General features: G+C 41.2%; 1 protein-coding gene across 5 annotated transcripts in view; it reads left to right on the forward strand.

Annotated features, from left to right (window-relative positions):
* Positions 1–20,745, forward strand: part of LOC117209154 — a 78,549-nt gene extending 57,804 nt beyond the window's left edge. For 4 of the 5 annotated variants that reach the window (XM_033450849.1, XM_033450841.1, XM_033450856.1 and 1 more), the window contains 6 exons: positions 4,440–4,700; positions 6,148–6,305; positions 6,751–7,000; positions 9,148–9,263; positions 15,256–15,393; positions 17,080–18,093. In XM_033450849.1, coding sequence (XP_033306740.1) covers positions 4,440–4,700; positions 6,148–6,305; positions 6,751–7,000; positions 9,148–9,263; positions 15,256–15,393; positions 17,080–18,093 — 1,937 coding nt within the window. Of the gene's footprint in view, positions 1–4,439; positions 4,701–6,147; positions 6,306–6,750; positions 7,001–9,147; positions 9,264–15,255; positions 15,394–17,079 lie in introns of all 5 variants that reach the window. The other variant, XM_033450872.1, reaches the window with a different exon arrangement.
* Positions 20,746–21,026: the final 281 nt, after the last annotated feature.

Consider the following 21,026-nt stretch of genomic DNA (forward strand, 5'->3'; position numbering starts at 1 on the left):
TTTTACTTTTGTTTTCGCAAAAGAAAAAAAAACAGTTATACTTTATATCAATGTTTCGAATTAAAAATGTCTTGTTTGCTTTCGTTTCATAAATACCTGCATGCGCCAGAATATATTTCTGTCTATGGTTTTACCATGGGAAAAGTTTGCAAATATTAATCGGCGGTGCAGTTGCAAGAAATAAATATCCGATTTGAACAAGGAGGGAAACTACACCATTTTACCGGGGCTTCGGGAACAGACCGACTAGGTCATTCAACTCTCAGGAACCGTGCAACGCTCTTCCTTATCTTGCCAATCTCTATGGAAAATTCGATGAACTACCCGTGGAGATGCTGATCATTATTGCGACCACGAATTCAGGCTATTGGCTTGAGACCTTCAAAAGTCCATTACACTTCTTTTTATAGAAACTTTTGAACAATTTTCACTAAAATTACCAGAATAAAATTTATACTCTACCCTAGAAAAATCTGTTTGACGAGTAATTTTTTAATCTTTCTGTGAGAACTTTTACATTTCCAAATGGAGGTAATTATACGTTTTCGGCTCTTAATATATTCTACGTTATAATTCACATTAAATAGAGCGATATCTTTTAAAATTATTCGTCCGAAATTACTCGAAAGATCAATAATAAATTTTAGGTATACGAAAGCTAAGCACGTACGATTGCAATATTTTTTCGCGGTAGACACCTAAGAAAGGCTTTCTTCTTACCCTTCTCGATACCTCTCGATATCTGACATCATGGATAAAATCCACGCCCATTAGTTACGGATATATTTCTACGATCGTGCCGCAGAATGAAACTCTAATCACGTTCTCGTAGAAATCATCCTCGAGCTTTCGTTCTAAGTTCCCGGGAATACTGGTGGAAAATGTGCGAAAATTTGTACAGACTTCGTGACTCGCGGGGTTTCTTCGTACGCTAGCTACGAAAAATACGAAACGCCGGTGAAAATTCGACTGGTTTATTGGGAAGGGAACGCTAGTAGTTACGGAAGACGGGAGGTATGGAACCTGATAGTCAGAGGAAAATGGCAGTGGATTCCAAGACAGACGAGTTCGTAGAATGTCAGGCTAGAACCACGATATACACTAATATCGCGAATGGTCGAATATTTGCGTGTACCTTGGATTTCACGGCTCAGGTAAGTTCTGCGATGACGGAAGCCATTTACTCCATACGTAAACGATGTTCACGGTGGCTGAGACGTCGTGAAAGTTGGTGTTAGATATCGACGACGGCGAAAGCTTAAACTTGGGACAGATATCGCACCCTCTCGCTCGAAATTACTAGATTCGTGGTTTCGCAGTACGTTTGCCGCTCAGCGATTAGGTAGACTGGGTCGATAGAAATTCGTGGCATCCAGAACTGCGATGCGCAGTGACACCGTTACAGGTGTAACTATGTACATAACGCCGTGATGCTTACTTCTGAAAAGACTAAGAAATTGGAGGAGAGGAAACGCGAGAGGCGGGTTGATAAATAAGTCGTGAACGTCGTACAATAGCGGAGAATTGCGAAACCCTTTGAGAATGGCCCTTAATTTCCACAATGATTACAAGCAGCAGACGGAAGGTGACACAATCAAAAGATAATGAAGCGTGAAAATAGGAGAAGAAGACTCTTTGAATCTGTTGAAAAACTCGATCGATCGCACCGCGACTGGAATACTGGTATTTCCGTGCGAAAGCGGACAGTAGTTGGGGCGAGATTGCCACCGCTTTAGAGTTTCCTCCCCCTCCGAGAAAATAGTCGCCACGCAGACCTTTATTCCTTCCTTCTTTTCTGTCCCGCTTTTTATCGTTTCCTTCTTTCTTCGCATCGAAGAAACGCGGCTCCGTCAATGGAGGGCTCGAAGCGCCATTCAAAAAAGAGCCAAGAACGGTCGTTGTTCGATGGCGAAGTCGTGACATTTTAGTGCCACGTACGATACCGTTCTCCACTCAGTCGTAGGTTCGGAATCAATCGTCAACTGCGATTTTTACGGTAGATGTGTCGTGTCGCGATGGATTTCCTGCTGTTGGTAAGTCTCATATAGAAAATATTCGTTCGTCCTTCGGACGAAAACGAGTTCGCTGTTCGCGTGGGCTGGCCGCAGATGATAGCCAGAATTTCATTCACAGCGTAACATAAATACACGAATGAAAATAACAGCTTCGTCGTGAGCATGACATTCCTATGCGGTTGTATAGCGAGAAAGCCACTAATAATACTCGTTTCGAAATCGTACCTTATCCGGATCATCAATACGATTTATCGCGTACATCCCCAGAGTACGTTATTCACGGAAACCGTTTACGTACTTTTAATTGCCACGAAAATAGACGATCCATTTCTTCGAGTGGCGTTTAGCGATCGCTCAGAAACAAATACGCGGCTTTTATACCACGATTTTCAGTCAATAATTTCCTTCATATCGCGATCGGACGGGTATAAATTTTTACGCAGCGCACAAATGGCGATACGGACGAGATATTTTATTCACAAATACCAAGTATTTATGAGCGAACCGTAAACAACGCGCAAGTACTATCCTTTCCCTACACACGATGGACTTTTGGTTCACCGCTTGTCCGATCTCCGCTGTGTTATATGGTACAAAGCGTTCATCGAACCATTTGGAATTTAGAGATGATTTCATATATCCAGGTGCGTTCGTGCGTATCTCATTTTGACAAAGGAATCTTTGCTAGCTTGAAATAATTATACCTAAGAGGAACCAGAGAGTTGGAAACGCGTTAATTGTTCGACAGAGCGGCAGCAATCTCTCTACGATTCAGCAAGTGAAACGAAACGTGAGAACTATACGCACACAACCTACAGCCAAATACCGCGGAATTCCCCTCGTTGCGTTGCTAGAAAGATCAAGTGAATTCTAACGATCGATTCGCGGTAAATAATTCTTGGATAATCTTGGTACGTGCGAGGAAAGTAAAGTCGCGTTTGCATGCCAACGACTTCATTACAGATCGCATCAGCGATCGACTGGGATTTATATACGAATAGCACAGTTCGATGCTAAGAAAGCGATCGGACAGGCTGATTTTGCAAATCGCACGTTCACGATGTCACCATACGCCCGAGATTCTGTCGCGCATAAAAGAACATCGATTTCGATTTATTGCGTGGAAAACGTGAGAACGATAGGTTCGCGACTCTAACGCTCGCCAGATAACTTGTCAGGTATTAAAGAACATATCCGACGAAGCAGAAGTTCCTAACCTTCTTCTTGAAAACGAAAAGCTTCGTCGGCGGAATCTTATGGGCCGCTTCTTTTAACGATCAATTCTTTCCAAGAATTTATGTCGCGATAAATGAGTTGCTTTTTGCCAGTAGATAAAAAGCACGTAGAAAGTACCGCGTTGTAAGTTAAACCGGGTACTTTACGGTATAAGACGAGTCAAAAAAGTTGCGCGACGAATACGAAGAATAACCTGGCCGGTTGCCAGGTCGACTTTCGACGTTAACGACGTTAGAACATTCCTTCGTGTAAGCCGACCAAACGGCCAAACTCATGCATAACAATCCAAACAATGCGTGTGTGACATCGCTTTGTATTTAGGTGACGGTTTTCCGTAAATAGCAAATTAAAAATATTATCCCGAAATATTATTAACAAAATCGGTTATCATACATAATTCTGCGAACAGATGACATGGTTTTATCTTCAGATTCTGCGAGCACTTCAGAAACCCTTTAAAACTGAAAACTCTGCGACTTTCTGGTTAGACCCCACCTTGAGTACGCGAGCGTTATATGGTCGCCATGTCACACTAAATATGTTCGATTTATTGAAAGATCACAACATAAATTCGTAGGTTTTGTATCGCGTTCGCTAAACTGTCCCATTCACTCCACAGACTCAACATTCCAACACTTGAGTGAGAAAGAAGATTAGTTGACGTTTTATTTCTTTCCAAAATTATAAATAACTTATTGTTAATAGACTGTCTGTCGCTCGTTCGATTAATTAATTTTAATACACGAACACGTCCTTCACACAACACTCCTGCTTCCCCTGTTGAATTATTTAACAACGATTTTACATTTATTGGTTTTATCGGAATAATATACCGAATAAATAAATCATCAGAATATGCAGCTATGCGAATATTAATTGATCTTTTCTCTGGATCAATCGATAAATACAGACGAGTGACTATGAGATCAAACTACTCTCAGAATACACTGTACTCACTTTTCTGCCTGTACTTTTATATCTGTATCTTGTTAGATTAATTCTCTTCTTCTCTTTACCCGGTTTGTAACGTTAATTAAATCCGTGCAAGAAAAATAAAACAGCTTACTTTCGCATTCTTCGATAAACAGTTTCTTTCATGATTACAAAAATCACTGAATTCGGAGAAACGTCTCTATATTCGCTGTTTTCACGGTTTCTAACGAGAACGTTACCCTTCTCTCGTTTCAGCTAAGGAAGGCATGCTGTTGAAGCTCGACTTTCGAGACGAATTCAAACTCGAGGGGAGTGCAGACTGTCGTTACGATTTTCTCGAGGTACGTGACGGCCAGCACGGCTACTCCAATCTCCTCGGTAACTTCTGTGGCAAGAATTTCCCCCCAGAGATCACGTCGAAGACGAGATATCTCTGGCTGCGATTCCACAGTGACGATAGCATCGAGGACAAGGGCTTCAAGGCCGTTTGGAGTATGATACCAAGACCAACCTATCGTAAGTCCACAGTATTTCGATCCATCTACCAGTCTGTCACGTTGTCACAGTAAGATTTTCTTATTAGAAACGAACCTATTCCAATCAAGAATCCGTTGAGATTATTCGCGAGATACGGAATTCCAGGTTGCAAATTATTTCGTAGCTTCTGCAAACATGGTACGCGTACATCACGTGCCGATAAGTCATGGTCTGTGTATAGTAATATTTTGCATCAGGAAAATATCGATTAGTTGCTTCCCGTTGATAAATTTTATTAAAGTTGGAGCGCGCGCGTATACAGAAAGAGAGAAACTAGCGAAATATCTGTATGTCAGGATAAAAATTGTTGCCCATTCATTGAAAACAAACGCGAGTGATGACCGGCGGTTCTCAGATTAGAATACTCGGTCGGACATTAGCCTCGACGACATCGGCGAACGTTGGGAAGCTTCCAATCCACCGGATTTCCCGCTCCAACTACGACCTCTGTGCAGAATTTTTTTTATCTTGACTAGTAATAAATTCTACGTCCGAAAAACTAGTGCTCGAAGCTGACTGAAAATAATTTCAACGTAATTTCTGTTACTGTACCGAAACACTGTCAATATTTGAGTACTGCTCCAGTAATCCATAAAATGTTACAGTTGGAGCCGAGTTTCATGTTGAAAATTTCAGAATAAATTGTTCATACAAAGCGATACATGTGCTGCAATTTTGCATTTTCACGTAGTTTTACAAATCAGTTTTACGGCAATGTTAATTCAATACTTCGTAAGTACTTATACGCGTTGCAGTCTCCCTCGCAAAAGCTTCCCGTTTTGCTCTGCTCGAGTAGGCCAGATTACCAGAAATACGGCTCCGATATTCATTCGCGTCTCATACAGCTCATTATTTCCGCGCATTTGCCCTGATCCGGAGCGATGAATGCCGTTTGAGTATTTGGTTGCTCTTAATACGCTCCAGAACGCATGACTTTCGAAGCCGCCGCGAATCAGTCTTAATGAGGGACAAACATTAAAACTCTGCTACGATGATAACGTCAAATTCAAACATCGACGGGAAAGGAAATTAATCAGAAGCCGAGGGGGGGGATGAATCTTTTCGCGCGTTTGATTCATTTCCTCTTGTTCATTGTGTTCCTCCGGCCGCGAATTTTATAATGCCAATTCGGCACGGGAAATCAATTATTTCTCGAACAATGGCTGGAGATTTTTTGTTGTTTCCCACGGTCCACGTTTCCCGCTCTTTTTTCTTTTCTGTCCCTTTCTGACCCACGAACGCTGTTTGGCTCGTGGTGAATACGTTTTCTATTGGCTCTCGACATTGGCATCGAAGCTCGCGCTCGTAAATGAGCGAGTTGCATTATACGCGAGAAATGAAACGTACAGGCGAATTAGTCGAGGCAAATAAACACCTGACGACGAGCCTGGGGAAAACGTAATACTGTAATAGGTGTGATTCACAGCGGGAGTGCCACCAGAACCGGAGCCGTGTGTCAAATACGTGAACGGCGTGCAGGCAATTATTAGCAGCGATGACGTGCAGGACAAGAAGATTGTCGCTGAGAAGGAAGGCATCCCCTTGGATTGCATGTGGAACATCACCGTCAATGAAGGATGGAAGGTAATTTCATCAATTTCGTCAATTTACGTCAACACCATTTCGCTAATATTTCACGAATTTCCCTCTGTCGATAATGCCTCGATAATCCTTTAAACTAGTTCATTAAAAAGAGAAAAAAAGTACGCAACAACAAAAAGGCAAACGTGCGATGCACCGTATATTTTGAATTGAATCTTCCAAAATACTTGGTGACTTGTCCCTTTGCTATCAATCTACCTTTGATCCCTGTCTCACCGCTATTTGGACGCCCATTCTTTTTTGGTCAAACGAAATCACGTCTGGCAAAAAAATTCCGGTAATTGCGATGGCCGCTTTGCCTCATAAAATATACTGAGTAATTGGTGAAAATTTTTTGGGTTTTCTCGATCGTCATCAGAACAGAGATAGAGGGAAAAGGAAAGGACCCTTCACTGAGCTTTATCACAGGAACACGTACAACTTTCAGATTCAGCTGGTATTCTCGGATCCCTTCAAACTGCAACGACCAAACGAGTGCGACGCCAACTTCGTGGACATATTCAAAGAACGCACTGACATGTCCTCCAGAGAGAAGAATTTCTGCGGCAGCATCGCCGACACCGTCCTCATCGGGGCCAATACCGCCTTTGTCAGGTTTTACGCGGAGCCTAAAGCACTGAACAGCAGCTTCGAGGCCGTCATGACAGCGCTCAGAGACAGAGATCCGGGAGACAAACGTGAGTTCACAAACATCCTCGATTAATTGTTCACCGTTGTCTGCGACAGCTTTTATCTCCGCGTAATATCATTCACGATATTACTTCACCGAATACAATTGCCGTTTGAGATTCGTTAGAGGAATTGCGTATTCTACCTGACAAAATACCATCGCGCTCTTATTAAATGTTCGTATCGAATAGCTAATGAAAATTTTACTTTACAAACAAATCATGACATTACGGGGCAGGATATTAGCCAATAATGTTAATTAACATGTAGCTGGGCATGTTTATATGTGTTTACGATAACGTAGTTATCATTGCGTTAAAATATAATGAACGACAACGAGTAAAGCTTTCAAGCTTTATGCACAGCATATGAAAACTGTTTATTTCGATAAGGTGTATAAATATTTATTCGCTTGATAAGATTATTAATTAAATAGCGTGTCACGAATACCAGGAAATTACAGAAACTTATCAAATGTCGCGAACGATCTGTTAAGAGACGAAAGGAGATAACCCAATTACATTTTATAACGACTTGTTGTATGATAATAGAACACACGTTAGTAACTGGTGTCTCGCGGACCGTCAAGAACTAGGAAGTTTAATTTCTATTATAACGAATGCCGTGCGAATATCGCGAAGATCTTTGTTCACGGCACGCAAGCAATTCGGTGTTAAGTTTCATTAAATTTAACGCCGGGAATGCATTCGTACTCGGAAATGGACAGATACTGGCCTAATGGAAATCTATGAATTAACGTCGCCTCGCCTGCGTTTTATGACGAACATACGAACAATGAAAAATACTGGGAAGAAACGAAAGAGCAATTAGATGATTGCTCGACTAATCATCTATAAAATGAAAGGTTATAATTTCTCTGTTTGTCAACGATCATAAATTGGTAGATATTAACAATGCGGACATTCCATTAACCGAAGTGACTTGTTACCGATAGTTTACGTAACACGCTGATTACGGAAGAGGAATCGTTAATAGTAGACGAAATATCGATAATACACAGTAGAAAGTAGCAAATTGGGAGACGCGAATATCGATCTTACTCGACCGAAGTCGCGATTTGATTCTGACGAAGTCGATAAGAACGATGAAACGTTTCTTACGTTCGACTTTTTTTTTTTTTTGTACGTGGAGAAAACCTCATGGACACTCCGCTGCTGCAGTAATCGCGTAACAGCAGAGTAGTGTCGGACTCCTACCAACTAAAACTCCAGGATGACCATCCTACGCGTGTCTTACGTTCGACCTACTCCTTCCAATTGATCAGACCTGTTCCTCTTGCTGCATGCTTCGAATAATTATTTTGCTACGGAGAACAAAATATTAAATTTTCGCTAAAATATCGCTAAAATTCCATAGAACGATGGATATCCTCGTTCGCATCACGGAAAAAGTGGAATCATGGAGACAATGCCTTTGCTTCTATTACTCATACGATATTTCACAGTCAAAAGAAAACGATCGCGTGCCGGAAGCCTCCTTTTTTTTAAGCGATGAACTGGTTCGATTTCGGGCCCAATCGAACACCCAGAACTGACGATTACAGCGATATCGATAAAAATATATAATCGTCTTAACCAGTTCATATCACAGAGAATAATCGCTCGCGAACGGATCCCACTTCTAAATTAATGGTGGTAGACTTGGCTGAATGGCAAATGGAGTAAGCCGCTGCGGTGGAGATACACGTACGAAATTTCCCGTTCTATCTCGGCACGAGAAGAATCTCAGCCTCTCTACACCTGCCACACTTGCAGAACTAATATCTTACGAGCGACTTGCCCGCGGACTCGAGCAAAATTCACTTATTCCCCTATCTCTCGTACGATAAGATTTCAAATGAAAATTTTCTTGTACGGCTCTTCGTTCGCAGTACAAACGCGAGATTATAAGAACAATAGATTAACAAGTCGCCGACGTTGATACTTAAAAATTTGATTCTATTTTCCTTCGCATTTTTCTTTTCCCTATTTAACAAAGTCACTCTCGTGTTCGTGCTGCTTTAATATCGCGGAAGAGTTAGTAGTAAAATCAAGCAATTACCTTTCTAATTTTACATTTAACGCGACTGTTCTATGAGAAGTTTAAATCTAATCAGAATATATAACAACGTTATGTTCTCGTTAATTTGTTGCAGCTTGCCTCGATAATGAGTTTTATTGCGAGGATGCAACATGCATCGCCGCTGAATTGCAGTGCAACGGGAGAATCAATTGTCGTTTCCGATGGGACGAAGAAGATCAATCTTGCAACGTGAGTGAGCGAAATTTATATTCGGGAGGACAATTTCTATGCTAATCCTTCTGAAGCCCTTAAATATTTCCTGATAGCCAAATCTGGATCATTTCTACTTTGTATTCCTTGTTCTGAGTTATCCTTTCTGTCTCACCTCCTGGTACTCTTTGTCTTCTCAAAACGGCGTCGTTTATGCAAGCACAGTGAACGCTTTCCGCGTTATCAGCTAGCGAACAAGTATCGTGGAAAAGTTGACTGCAGTTTTGTTTTATGTATGTCAACGTAAAATAGGGAACTTCAAAGATCTCGAGCAACTTTAGGGAACCATAGCGAAAGGACGGTAAAATGGGACTTTAATAAGATCTCTTCGTCATTATAACTGTTGTGACTAGTAGACCCATTCGGAAGCATTTCTATTGTGTCACTGTAAGCCAGACTACTTCAGCGAGAGCTCGCAGTACTCGAGCGCTGTCACGAGGAAAATTCTTCGGCCTTACGTACAATATAAAGCGCTATTAAAACAAACGGATAATTATCGTAATCTATAAGCAATGTAATACGGTTTAAAGAGATTTGGAGATGATCGTTGTAAGGATAGCCACATTATCCGGTTCACTGTAGATGTATGATATACTGTGCCGCAAGAATGGCACGTTGTCTAGACATAATCGCTTTTCTCTCTTTTGCTCTGCTTCCGTTTGTTCCAGGAGGTTGATTACATTATTCGACGAAAGTTCAGTACTTCTGTTTAAAGACCCTGCCTCACACATATCGAGTACGTACGTCAATACCTCACACACGCTAGGAAGTAAGGCCATCGTATCCCCGTTAAAAGCCTATAAAGTGCAGCGAAACGTTGGCCATTTCCTGATTAACATAAAAAGAACAACAAGGAATCGTAGGCAATTAAACCGAACAGAGTTATGGAAATTTCCACGTGTTGACTAGTATTTCGGGAACTATCGATTAAGCTAGCCGGAGCAGTGTAATAAACTCCGGGAATCCGGTATATACGACTCCGACAAAGACTTAATATCCTTTCGTCTTTCCATTTCCCGCCTCTCTGTCCGGGTTCTCGCCGGTTAATTAATTTATTCAAAGCTGCATTTGCCAAGCTGAGACAGTCGTTTCGTTTTCCTGACCTTCGACTCGCGTCCACTACTGAGGCCGTAATTTCACTATGCTCCAATGCTGCGTATCGTTGGTCTTTTCCAAGGGAGAACGCTTGCGATTTCGGGGCGGAAATTGTATGCACTTTTGACAAATTACCCGAACATGCTACCTTTGAAACGATGCCACGATGCCATCGATGAATCGATGGATATTAATCTAACAGCAAATAATAGCAGCGATATGCTATCATTCGATCGCATGCTTGTTTCTACGTGAGCGTCTCTGTTTGACGTTATTCGGCAAACTAGGATCGATGTGCTACGAGTGCACCCTTAATCGGTACGTAAGAGACATCGATTCGTCCTTGTTTCGAGTGTGCTAGCACATCGTCTCATGAATCATGACGCCTCCCGATCGTTGCTGTCCGATAATCTGATTAACGTTCCAATTCGTATTTCCATAAGAAACGGGAACGATCGCTTCCAACGAACAACGTTCATCCAATAAACCTCGGATTTTATGTCTTCTTTGGATAGTAGAAGAAACACAATCGTCGATCGAGTAGCTCGTTAAGATCAAATCGGAAAAACAGAGTAGTTGGACTATCCCCTTAAACGAAACCCTTCTTTTCCTCCAAGTGAAAAGTTAAGATTAAAAGGAGTAGCCGCAAATAGAGTCCCGATCCGACAGGTTCTCCGACAGGTAAGGCAAAAAGGAAGCTCCCACTTAAACCGCAAAAACGTGACTCCTTTTGAGGTCACTTGTTCCGTAATATTCATCCGTAAGGTCGTGAACTTCTTGTCCCTGGGCGGCGAGCCACGCTAAAAAGGTTATCCCATTGAAAGATGGTCGTTCTTGGATTCCTTTGTACTCGTGCGATTTATTGGGAACGCGGTGCACACAAAGCTTTTCCTCCTGTTTCACTGTGGCGCACGAACAACGTCCCGGGAATCCATTTCTATTTTCCCGGAAACTTGACGAGCGTGAAAAGCCACGATATAAACAACTCTCGCTCTCCCAGACCTGTGAAACATACTGCCTCCATTCTGCTACCCATTTTTTAGATGGTATGTGGCTCGCATCCGCGATGCAAATGTTTTTAATGCAACGGCCGTTTTTGACGTACCTTTTCTCTTACTCGTTCACTACCACCATCGCCCAAACGCATTTAACGATTTTCAAAACACTGGCAACAACCAGCTATCGAATAACCACACCGCTTGTTCTACTATTTCTCATTCCGTGCTGGCAAGATTGCCACAATAGGAGAAAGCACATTGAATTCTCGGATCACTGAATGCGGTGTATCGTATCGCGCAAGAACCTCTCTATACCGTATCGATAACTCTATCAAGTTTCCAGCGTGTACGTTCTACATGAATTCATCTGGGCTGTCGTATGAAATCGACATTACGGCTGTGTCCTTTCCAATGTTCCTTCGGCTTCGTATTCCGGCCACCTGACAGCAAGCCAGACCGTGACGGAGCAATGTAAAAAATGATCCCAACTCCGTTTCTCTTTCGAGCAGTTTGTTTAATGTTTTCTGACGGTATACAGAGAATTACACGAACGACCGAGGTATTTTTTACTGGGATTACTCAAACAGCAGAAACTCGGAGACAAATGGCCAGCTATAATATTTTTCAGACCCGTATAAAAGGATATCGAAATTGCGCTTGGACATGACACGAAGGAGCACGATAAATGTAGAAAATTAAACTCGGACCTTTAGGAAGGTACGAAAGGGAACGTCCGTAATTCCGTAATTACCGGCAAATTATTTAAAGAGTCTAGTGTCCGACTCAAGTACAGAATCGATAAAATTATTATTACCAGCGTTTGCGAACTAGTTTGAACCACTGAGATTGTTGTTCGCTACTTCCCTTATTTCTGTCCCGAGGCCTTCTACTATCTGTCCCTTTTACTATACCTAGTCGTGTCTCATGACTGCAATAAAGCACAGCGAGATTGTACGACGCGATAGTAGACCCGTTCGCATGGGAAAACAGCCACGAAATTGACGGCACGAATAGAATGCACAACGAAATCGTGGCGAATACACGATGGTAACCATCCTATCCAATTTTATTTCCCTCTAATGGAAAGTGCATCCCTACACCACTTACTTCGTTTAGCGCTTGCTGGTAAATACTAATGGGAAGCAGACTCTATGAAAAAAAAGAGATACCATAGGGAAACTGTCGAAACGTCCGATGCAATGTTTCCTTGAACGTTATTAAACTATGCATACGATTACATAAACCTAAAAGTTTCGAACAACAATGAAATTATGTATCATCGTCCCGAGCTAAGAAGAATAGCTCGACGATAGATATTGGAATCTCGATTAACTTCCATTCAAGTATCAATCTTCGTAATTCAATCGTACGATTCAAATGAAATAAGTCGTATTTGATTGTTCCTCGATCGACCAGATCGCGCTTTCATTTATATCCATCGTCGCTCTTCTTCTAAAGATATCGATTTCACAGCGACACCGGGTGTCAAGATATTCTATAATAATTACCGCCGCAAGAATGTTCTTTAATTATTATTCCTTCCCGTGATGCCAACCCTAGCCTTGCGATAACATAACACGGTAATCGAGAACATAACAGAATCCTTAACATATATTCGTTACTTCCTCGCTAATGAGAAGTTCTTCAGTGTTTTTTACCTCGCGACTAATTATTTCTTTCCTCGAGCGAAAAAAGCGGATCCTCACCGGACTATCATTAATTTCAACGCGGCAAGGTGTGAATCTGACTCCACAGTGATCCGGGTCAAGGAATAAATGAACCTGTGCATAACTCCGCGAGGATTCTCAGTTGTCATTAAGAAAAATTCAGTAGGATAAAGTTGCGATTGGCAAGATCCTTTGTCAACGAGGATGCGCTCGTACGTCGCCGAGTATTAATTACGTAACTGATAGAAATAATCTCGCGCGTGTCACAGCGGAAGACTTTTAGATTTTATAAGATTATCCGATAATGATATAGAAGATCACCAGCGTTGATCAAGTCTGCAAACAACATCTTTTTTGCAGAAGGCAAATACTTTCCACCATGTGAACGCAGAGAAAGATGACGTTTACTTGGAAATTCGGTAAAGCGAGTACCGCTTGAATAATTAGAAATGAAAAAGATCCGAGTAAACAGCAAAATCATCTTAAAGCGAAGAAAAGTTTGGAGACAAGCGAAGAGCCTAAGTTAAAGCGAAATAATCACGATGGGGAGAAAATAAAAGTTTCAATAAATCAATGATCTTAATATCGTTATTTTGACTATTGAAGAAAACAAGAGTAGAAGAAGAAAACAGTGTGAATGGCAAAAAACGTTGCCTACAAAAAACTCTTCATTATACTCGATATGACGTCCAGTAGCGTAAAGCCGAATAAATATCAATACGATCGAAAATATTGGAGTTTCGCTTGCAGGCCGGGATAAATCCCTGTTCGATAGAGGAGGAAAGCATCAAAAGTATCTCTTGTCGCGAATGCAGTAGCCGTTCGAAATGTATTTTTGCACAGACTTTTGCAAACACGTAAACCGTCCGTTGGAGTGTACTCGGCCATATAAGCATAACAATAAACCTCTCGGGCTTACGGAAGCAGAAAGAGGCATTTTCAACCCCTCAACTAGAATTTCTCGTTCTCCCTTGGCCATCTCTTCTTCTCTCCCCCTCCACTTGGTTGCACTAACATTGGTTCCAGCTTTCTCCGAGGAATGTTAGAGGATCTAATGCTCAGAAATCTCATTCGGTAGACATTCAGAAATGCTCCACAGGCATCTCCGTGAAAAACAGGAACACGATAACTCCGTCTATTTTGTTAATGGCGCCGGCTTTTCACAAAATGTGATCATTATGAGCGTTGTTCTTATTATTCTTATCTCGGCCACGTATGCTCGCGCTTTAGCGATCCACTTGGACGTGAAAAAAATCAGGACGCATTACCAACGAAAACAAGATCATCACATTATCCTTTCAACTCGAAAATAACAGAACTGCGTTAATTCTAATCTAAGCTATTTTTATACGTATCAGGCACATTTCATCCTCTATTATACCACTTGAACACCGATTCTACCCTAGTAATCGTAAAACCGTAGTGGTCATTTTTATACGCGTTCGTAGAAGTTCTTGGCCAAACGAGAGGATTTCAAAATTAAGCCTCTGGCGAAATATGTTCGCCGTATCGGCTAAATTCCCACCATTTATAACTTCGCATGACACACAGATACAGCGATAGAGATAAGGCGAAAACGAGAAGAAAATGAAAATCGTAGTGTTTGGCGCTGTACAGCGATATAGGACCTTTATTTTCACGAGCCCGCGATGAAAGAATATTATTCTCGAATTTTCATTTGTACACGTACGAGAAGACGTGTCACGTCATTCGACATTTTGACTACCTAATAGCGTGACTTTGCTGATGGCAAACGCGAGAAACAAGATATAGAAACGGTAAGAAAAGGACAAAACTCGGTTTATCATGTTACACGTAATATCCCGCATTGCATTACGGTAACTATTCTCAATGTGTATGTATTTAGTAATCAACCGACAAAATGCGCATGCATGATCTATGAAATATCTGTATACTCGAACAGATAATTGATCAGATACGATACATAGTTTCTTGTTAACAATATTTTTTATGAAATCTTCTCGAAATCAATTATTATTATATCATATCAAGAATATAGTTCATGATATGCTTCGGGTGAAATTCAATATCTTTGTTGGAAATCATAACCATTAATGTCAACCATAACTTCCTAATGTAAGTAAGTTTCAAATTATTCAATGTAAACTAATTCGCATTACTTGAAGCGTCGTGGGTTCCAAATTGTTTACGATCTATCAAGAACTTCCCTACCTTATCTTTGCTTTACAGAAGAAGAAATCTCGATTGATCGACTCCCAGCACATCGTTATAATCCTCATCGTTTTCTCGCTGATTATGTTTGGCATGAGTTTCGCCTTCGTTTTCAACTGCGTGAGGAAACTGGTCCGGGATCATCGAATCATTCGGGTAAGTGACATTCCTTTTATCGTACATCTCTGTAACCATGCCAATCTGTTAGAAAATAATTAAGGATATAAATATCTTCACTGATGTAAAGCAGTTTGGCATGGAATTCTTCCAGCACGATCTTAACGCTTGTACGTTTGAATTTCTCGCTATTTATATTTCGATCACGATCATGATACATATTCAGGCTGTTCGTGTTCTATGTCAAAATCCTCTCAGCGTTAGCTTCGACAACCGATTATACTTAAAATTGTTATTTTTATCCAAAGCACGTGACACGTTTGCCAATCTTCGAAGATGCATTATATTTTAAAGGCCGCATACAATATCGTGGACAATACAAGATGTACGTATCGACAAATCACGAAAGACTGGAGGTTCTTTGTGCATTATACACGATTCGCCTTGTTACACGTTCCTAGAATTTCAATTACATTTCGAACACAGCAGGATTTCGATTCGGTTCACGACCTGAACTTGTCACGTACGATCACACGTGTCTAACATTCACGCAACTCGGAAAAGATTGATGCGGCACAATACGAAATGAGTCCACGGTTCGTTTCATCCATTCACGAAGAATGGAAAACTGGAGTTTGAAAGGCCGAATTATAAATGCAGGGGAACAACACATTAATGAGAAAATGAAAACTAATTCTGAACGAACGATCAACTTGAAAATACGGTAATTGTTTATGGATAATTGTCAAGGTTCCGTAAAACTATAGTCATTAGTGATACAACTCTGCATAATTATAATTATCGAATATTTTGCAGCCGACCTTTTCATTTATTTCACCGAGTAAACTAAATACATGCATCCAAATTTTCAAATATTACAATTTTCATATATTAAAAATTTTTAATATTAAAATCACCAGATATTCAAATTTTTAAACGTTCAAATTTACAAATATTCCAACTTTTTAATATTTTAAGTTTCAGTTTGAGATTTCCCCAATTCTCGAACCGTGATAGAGCGAAACGATGTTGTTCGAATACGGTATTGTAGGGAGAATTCGCCAATTCTCGAACTACGTTAGATCGAATCTGCGTTGTAAGAGTACCGTGTTATACGGGAGATACCTGCATTGCTTATATTCGTGGTAAACCGATACTATTGATCGGTCGTTTCACTATCATGGAAAGTACGTTATTTGTAATATTAATCCAACATATGAGTTACCGAGACAGTGACTCTTCATTTTATTCAAAAAAAACAAAAAAAAAATGGATGAAAAACCATTGAATAATTAAAATCAATGGCCATCTCTTGTAATATTAATCCCGCGAATCAAAAGTGGCATACGGTATCACGCTATAATATTCATTCAAAGCTAACAACTGATGTGTCATTTACAAAGCTCCTTGAAATTGAAACCTAGAATAATATTAACAACATTGTGTGAGAATGTGATATTGAAAGGTATCAAATGGATAATGTTTCGTATTGTCAATTGAAATATAGCGTATCATAAAATACATATGTTAATCCCCTGTTATTGATCGAATAAATAATGGTTATTTTGCAACTAAGGAGACAAAAATATTTGAATAAGATTGCTCTATTTCAATAGTACAAATACCATTAACAAGGAATGGTCACTAGAAACTTTTGACTAGCATACGCTATTTACGCTGCGATATTTAACCGACTAATTGGAAGAATTCGTTTGTCTTGTCCAGGAACACATTAGACAATCCAGAGAAAATCGATTAGACGAACTCGGACGAAAGACAACACCCTGTCCAATCTCGTCTTCCAGAACAGACATCAGGGACCGAGGAAGCGACTCGCCGAGCCTGGAAGTGATTCCCAGCAAAGAACTTTTACAGCCCACTACGCTAATACCACAGGACTATACGAAAGATCTCGTATTGGAGATGGCTTACAATACGAGGGACATGAATGACATCCATCAAAGTAACAATGTTAGTAATGCAACACAGGAACGTCTACAGGAAAACAACGAGGAACCAGAAATGCGCGACAATTCTTGTCAAACACGAGAAAGCCTTTTCGAGCCTCGAATCTCGGACAGTATAATACCCGTGGGTTTCACGACATTCGGCGTTCGTGGACCGGGCTCTCAAAACGGGACCAATCATCTTCATCATCACCGTCATCATCACCTCCACCATCATCAAAGTCCGACACAGTCGCGCCAAAGTGGTCAGTCTTCTCAGCACAGTATGCAGCAGTCTTCCGAGCACAGTTCTCAACAGCCAGGCTCTCAATGCTCTGGTTGTAGTCCAGCATCAAGAGGTCGGGACGGCAGTATGGGTATTTGTCCAAAACACAACCCAATCCCAGCTCCGCCCGGCTGGTCAACTCACGAATCTAGTTATCCGTTACCTCTGCATCAAGGCTCTTCTTACCCGGAACATCCGGATTACCCGTCGTATCAAAGGTTTCAAAGCCCGAAGCCAAGCAGAGAAAACAGTGTCTATCGCCAATCGCCGAAATTATTGAGGCAAGGAACGACTGGTTCCGGAGAGAGATACGGCAGTTCTGTCTATGGGTCTGGACACGGATCTAGTAATACATCGAGCACCCAACACTCCGGCACGCCCAAGTGTTCGCAACAAACGACATCTGACGCTAGGTACAGAGCAGAGGCGGTGATAGAGGTAGATCAGAGGCGACCTTTCAGTATAGAGAGCACAAAGAGCGCACCGGACGTGATCGCAACGCACTGACGCCGGGGTCCTGGGGATTGGGAGCCGTACAAGAGACGCCATCCCCGTCAAACAGTCGCTGATCTTCAGTTGCCTAGTCGGAACGATGGTAACAAAGTCACTGTAGCTACGCAGAGCTCCTTGGACGACGATGCTTCGACAAGTTCAACGATAGAGGCGAATTCGTCCTCCTGATCCACGCATACCGGCGCGATCGATCGGCCTGGTCAATTAGACCGTGCAATTTCGGACGACTCTAATTTATCCCTGGACAAGACTACGCAGGATGTCCTACGAACTGCCGAAACACCGAGATCTCTTAGTACGGGAAAGCAAAACGACGTTCCGTTTCCGAGATCGGTGGAAATCGGCAAAATAAAAGAACCAGAGACTCGTCTGGGCAATATCGGTGAAATCGGCGGAATAGATCTAAACGATGCCTCCGTTTCGGAGTCTATAGAGACAAATACGAGGACATTGCGCGGTGATGTTGCGATCCTACAGTCGACTGGACGCGACGAGATGCAGTCAATGGATGGTGTTCCGGTTTCGAAAGTATCGTCAGCCAGGCTGGCTTTAAAACTGAACGATCTCCCGATCCTGAGACCCCCTGAGGCCTTCAGAGCTCCCATTTTCCGTTGCAAAACACCGACCCTAGCGTGGCAACACTGCGGTTGCCCATCGCATTCCCATTTACCGCCACGAAGATCCTCGGTCATCTGGAGTGCCTTGAAACACTACAGTCAGGAGCCCTTCTATCGAACCTGGCCTAACAGAACTAGCAGAAGGTTCGTTCGACCATCGAGGAGGACCGTGGGCACCCAGAGTTCATTGGATGGCTCGCGATCGTCTCTTAGCGCTCTCCGTTGTGTCGTCAGATCGATCGATATGACCGAAAGGTCGATGGATCTGGAGATCGGAGCTACAATACCATTCTAGGGTTTACTTTTAATTCGGGAGGAGTTATCTTCCGTATGTTGTATCGATTGGATCACGGACCAAAGATTTTTGTAAGCGAGAAAACGGTCCACGCTCTATTATTGTTAATAATACGATACGAGTTTAAAATTGTTTTCTGTTATCGCTTAAATCGGATCAATCAATCGATGTTCGATAAAAAAAAACGCTGTTTAGTGATCGCGTTGTGTTGATCGCAAATTCTCGTTAACGTTACACGATCTTCACTGTTGCTATATTGATACGTTCCTTTCGTCGTAAATAATACTATATCGCGTTGAAACCAAAACACATTAGCGAAATGTATGCATTATGTTTTTCGAGGGCATACGTCTCTCGTCATATCGTATATTTGTGGTATATTAATGTTAATTGAGGCAAAAAACTTACTATACTTCCGATCCTTTCCACTGCATTCTCCTTCGTTGCATTGCACCATTGGAAGCAGCAAGCGAAGGACACGTTGCGGACTACATATAATTTGTGATTCGAAACTCGTATTTGTCGAGTAAGTACGATGTTTTTTTCGCGAAGAAAATCGTGCCACACAGAATGCAAACATATCGAGACCGAGACACATTTCGTAATGGCGATATAACATCTACGATACTGGCATGCATATTACTATAGTTTTAATCGAACAACTTCAAAGTGATCACATAGTGTTTACACAGTTCAATAAAAATCAAAGTGAAGTGGTTAGAAAACCCGTTAAAGGGAGACGCAACATATTACGAGATGATTACGGGAAGTTACCTCGGCCAACGAGTAAGTAGATTTGTAATTAAAATATGTCACTCGCGCCTAATGAACGACGATATTCAAGTCGAACGTAGCCTAACCCTTTTTTACACGCGGTATAGATTTCGCGATTCGAATATCTAAGCGTACGGTTATGATACTACGATAGGCAAACTATTTTTCCACGGTGTTTCCACTAATAATCGAGCATCGAGCATGTTATACCCGCACTCGATCGGAAAAAAAGAATCGAAAGAATGCATTTATGAGTCGATAACGTGTTCCATTTCGAATATATCCGATTCGAATCGTCGATAGTTATCGATCAGAATGATCGATCGTCACGTTTGTAACGTACATACATATAAATTCGTCTCGATGAGTGAGTGAGAACGTTTGTTTGCCAATTTTCTGTAAAGTTTCTGTAAACTTCCCTAGAATCGCGTTATGGGGAATTTTGCTTTGTACGATAACATATTTGACATTTTCAGAAAATGCGATCGTGTACGCACGCATTTTATTGGCAATTGATTCGTTTCTTTTCGTTGTATGCTATTCGTTCGATCGTTTGAATAAGACAGGAATACATACAAGATTTCGTGAACAATTGAAATTTCAAGACCAGCGTGCGTCAATCATCTAGCAACCAGGTAAATGATTAAATTAGTCAATTAAATGTTAAACGATCGTGCGAGGAAAAAGAAAGAGTAGTAGTGAAACTAAAAATGGAAGGAAAAGTGTGAACAACATGCGTGTTAACCGTAAGCATTGTAAGCAGATACGTTGTAAAGCTGTCAGGAACCTAACCTAACTTATTATTAGTAATCAAACAATTCTCGCTTCTGTACAGATTACGTATTGCCCGTTATCATTTAGGACAGAATGTACAGAGTGTACACATTTGTATATAAATGACACACGAAATGTCTGTTCAAATGATACGTCAGACAGATAATAAATATAGTACTTTTAAAATGGCCCAGACTTTCGATCTAATCGTATACGTTTCCTTATAAATTCTTTTTTTAACCAACTGCTTTCCCTTCCATTTGTTCCCCTCAATGTAATTTTCGTTTAATAAATTCTGGGAATTTTTCACAAAGGTAAGTCAATATTCTATCTAATAATAAATTCTCTAAGCATTGCTTGACTGTCTTGCTTCTTTAATTAATCTTGCAGCACTCGCCTATTCGCATCAAATTTAACGTTTTAATAGGGTTTTTCTTAAGGAGTGTAAAGTTTAACAAAAGCGTTCG

This window comes from Bombus bifarius, unplaced genomic scaffold, assembly GCF_011952205.1.
Source record: "Bombus bifarius isolate JDL3187 unplaced genomic scaffold, Bbif_JDL3187 scf7180000007967, whole genome shotgun sequence".
Classification (NCBI taxonomy): Eukaryota; Metazoa; Arthropoda; class Insecta; order Hymenoptera; family Apidae; genus Bombus; species Bombus bifarius.